Source organism: Citrus clementina, unplaced genomic scaffold (assembly GCF_000493195.1).
Source record: "Citrus clementina cultivar Clemenules unplaced genomic scaffold, Citrus_clementina_v1.0 scaffold_3, whole genome shotgun sequence".
NCBI lineage: Eukaryota > Viridiplantae > Streptophyta > Magnoliopsida > Sapindales > Rutaceae > Citrus > Citrus x clementina.
This window is the reverse complement of record NW_006262339.1, coordinates 13,746,390-13,749,943: the sequence shown is the minus strand read 5'-3', so window position 1 is coordinate 13,749,943 and position 3,554 is coordinate 13,746,390. Positions and strand designations below refer to the sequence as shown.

At 31.3% G+C, this 3,554-nt stretch overlaps 1 protein-coding gene across 1 annotated transcript in view; it reads right to left on the bottom strand.

Moving 5' to 3' along the window:
• The window catches only part of LOC18049347 (caffeic acid 3-O-methyltransferase), a 3,895-nt gene extending 766 nt beyond the window's left edge, over positions 1-3,129 (bottom strand). The window contains exons 1-2 of the mRNA XM_006441201.2: positions 2,624-3,129; positions 1-293 (exon numbers count right to left, since the gene is read on the bottom strand). The exon at positions 1-293 is cut by the window's left edge and continues 21 nt beyond it. Of these exons, the coding sequence (XP_006441264.2) occupies positions 1-293; positions 2,624-3,045 (715 nt within the window). The 5' untranslated portion in view covers positions 3,046-3,129. The remainder of the gene's footprint in view (positions 294-2,623) is intronic.
• Between the last annotated feature and the right edge of the window lie 425 nt (positions 3,130-3,554).

The following is a 3,554-nucleotide window of genomic DNA, read 5'->3' as shown; positions in this document are numbered from 1 at the left end:
CCTGAATAACATGTGGCAAATCAAAGTTGATGCCTTTAATCGATGGATACTTGGAGATAATCATGTTAAGTGTGGCTCCAATTCCACCACCAACGTCGACAACTGAGTTGAGGCCTTCAAACCCTTTGTAATTTTCAAGAATTTTCTTCATGGTAATGGTAGAATGAGAAGACATTCCATTGTTGAAAATCTTGTTGAATCTTAGATCTTTGCCATGGTAATCGAATGCATTCATCCCATGGGCCTTGTTAAATGGAATGCCACCTTCAAGCACTGCATCTTTTAAGTAGTACCTGAACAATGCCAAATTAATTTGTGAGCAATGTTGTTGATTCCCAATACGGGAGCTGGATAATTACCCTGTAATAATATTATCCTCTTATTATTTTATTCTTATAAATGCTCTGATAAATAAATATATACCCACCCAATTGATGAAAGTGCCCTTTCTTAAAATGGCGTATATTATTCATTATTCTTTATTTGACCATGAAAAGCTTTATATGGTACATCCTTTTAATGTACGAAAGCTCAATTCAAAGATATTATTTAGGGAAAATGACACTTAACAAAAATCCCCTAAATTTTCAGAAATAATCATATAGACCTTTTCTTTTTTAACTATTATCACCCCTTTGACTAATAACCAAAAAAAAAAACTCTAAATTTTCATAATAAGAATAATTATTACCATTCAACCAATCATCTTATGTTACATAAAAATAAATTTATTATATTAAATAGATATAATAAATAAAATAACTATAATTTAAAATTATTTTGAAAATTAAACAAAAATAATTTGATAATTTTAATTTGTTAGAAAATTTTCTAAATATCGAAACATGTAAAACCAAATATTTATGTTTAATATTTATATTATAAATCAAAATATAATAGTAAAATATTAAAATAATATTTACATTTATTGTAAAACTCTAAAATCTCCTTTTTTTAAATTTTCTCGTTAAAAGATATAGTATACAAAAAGGAATAGCATATAAAAAGGAGTGTAGATAATATTTTAAGGTGCTTTTGGTAATGTTTTTTAATTGTTGTCTTCGTATTTGTTTTATGATATAGATATGATTAATACTTAGTAAATTTGAAAATGTATTTTGGTAGTTTATTTTTTAAATAGTATTTAAAAATAAAAATGTTTTGATTCTTTATCTAAAAATATATGAACATTGAAAGACAGTGAAAAAAGTATTATATAATTTTTGTTAAGAAGACAAAAAAAAAATTCATCAAACCATTGTCAAATTTTTCTTGTCTTTTCACTAAGTATAGGTGCAATTTGAAGTTTTTAAAAATAAGAAAATATAAAAATAAATGAAAAAGAGGCAAAAGAGCATTAATAATAGTGCCGAACCCAAAATTTGTATGTAAGTATGTTATAAAAATATAGGCGGGTCTCATGAATAAAGTGATGAACAAATATTTTATATTTCTAAATTTCTTTGTTAGCATTATAAAATAAATATAATTTGTTTTCATTCAGAAAAGAAAAATGCTGTTATTAAATCCTACCAAACACGTTTTTTAATTTGAGTGATGAAAATCAATACCTAACCGCTCCACAGAAACCTTGTGGCTTGCGACTTTGAGTGTTCATTTGAGAAAGCCGTAGGGTCCGGGTGTCAATTTTCTTAGAACATTTTTATCGTTTACTTTTTATAATTGGTTGGAACGAATATGCTGACAATTTATATGCATTCTATTGCGAGAAGACAAAACGAAATAATAAAAATTCAGTGGTGAAAGACTGAAAGCCTGTGTAGTGGTGGGCCCAAAACTGAACCAGGTGGTCCCCATCCCCCACCAACACTCCTTTTGTACTATATACAATACACGTGTATAGTAAATACTCTTTTATTATTATTATTATTATTTTTTTTTTTTATAGAAATTAGGGATGTGTCGATTCTAGATTTTGCTGATTAGAGTTTGGTGGGTATTTGATAATGACTAGCAAGCATCAAGGGATGATACGAGCCGACGAAGTCGTCAAGCCAACCATTATGAAACTTTAAAATGTTATTAAATTTAAAAAAAAAATTTGAGGTTATATTATGTGGGATCAAACTTTAAAAACTAACGGATGATGTGAAAAGAAAGCCATATCGTAAATGATAAAAATACGGCAATTGATAAATTAAAGCTACTATAATTTACAACCCATTTAAAATCATGTAAAATGCATTTAAAAACATGTAAAATGTTATGATAGATGATGGGATTCGTAAGATTTTTATATCCAGTGTAAGTTATAATAACTGTAATTTAGCAGCACCTTAAAAATGCATACAACCAGAATATCAAAATACATATATTTAGACTCTCTACATATAATTAATATTAGTGGTCATCAATAATCGCAAGGAAAAGATTGGAACATTAGAGATGAGTAAAAGCGACTTTCATTAGTTGTGCTGTGGTGAACTCACGGCCATGTTGGGCTCCCCTCATCGAGGAGAGCTCCCAATAGAGGCCATATCTTTTATCTTTTATTTTATTCAATAATTCGAATAGAAATTAGTCTTAAATTACTACTTGATAAATTTTTTTAATTGTTCTTAAAAAGAGAGAGAGAGAAAGAAAAGGAGTAAAAATGACTTACCAGCTCTCCATGAGAACCTTGTCTTGGTTCATGAGACAAAGATCGGAAAGTGTAACACCATCTTCATTTTTAGTGAGGAATTTACAAACGGGGGCAAGGCCATAAAGCCTCTCAACTTTGCCGTCGGGGAGATTGCGCAAAGAGCAATTAAGGACTGAATAGCTCGCCAGAAGGCGCAATATACGATCAAGCACGATATGGGCATCTGGGTTCTTTGTGGGCAGCTGAGAAGCTATGTCTTTTGGAGACATGAAAGCATCTGGCCCAGCTTTAGCGATGATCTCTAAAAGATCAAGCTCAATGGCTGATTTGAGAACCATAGGCAAGACTGAGGCACTGGTTAATTGCATGGCCAAGAGGTTTGCCTCTTCATCCGAGCCTTGGGCTGGACTTATTTGAGTTTCTGAACTGGTTGAACCCATTTTGTGCTTTTTTTTTCTCCCTCTTTTCCTTCTTTTTTCGGGGAAGAGAAATTAATGAAGCCTTCAATTTGAGTAATGGCACGGAGTGGAGTAAGCTAAGTAGTGGAGCTATTTATACAACACAAAAGGGTTACAACTCTTTGCAATGACCTACCACCGAGTGGTTGGTTCTTTACAACTGTCCACCACCTAAACATGACCCCACTAAACTCTCCCAGAGTCCCAATCTTCTCTTTTCTCACTCAATCTCTTATGTCTTCTTGACATCAGCTATTCTCCAATTTTAATCCATCTCTTGAGATCTTATTTTAATTTCTTAGGTTCATTCTTTTTGTATTTCACCTAGAAGTGCAAAGCACAGCATTGGCTGTGGCTTTGTGGTGGTAGTAGTTGGAATAAGAGAGTGTAGTAGTCAAATATAGAAGAGCGTGTTTTCTCTCTTTAGATTTCAAAACAAAGTACTTTTTAAGAATACGTAAAATGTTAGACCGTTGAAAATGAAGTGAGCA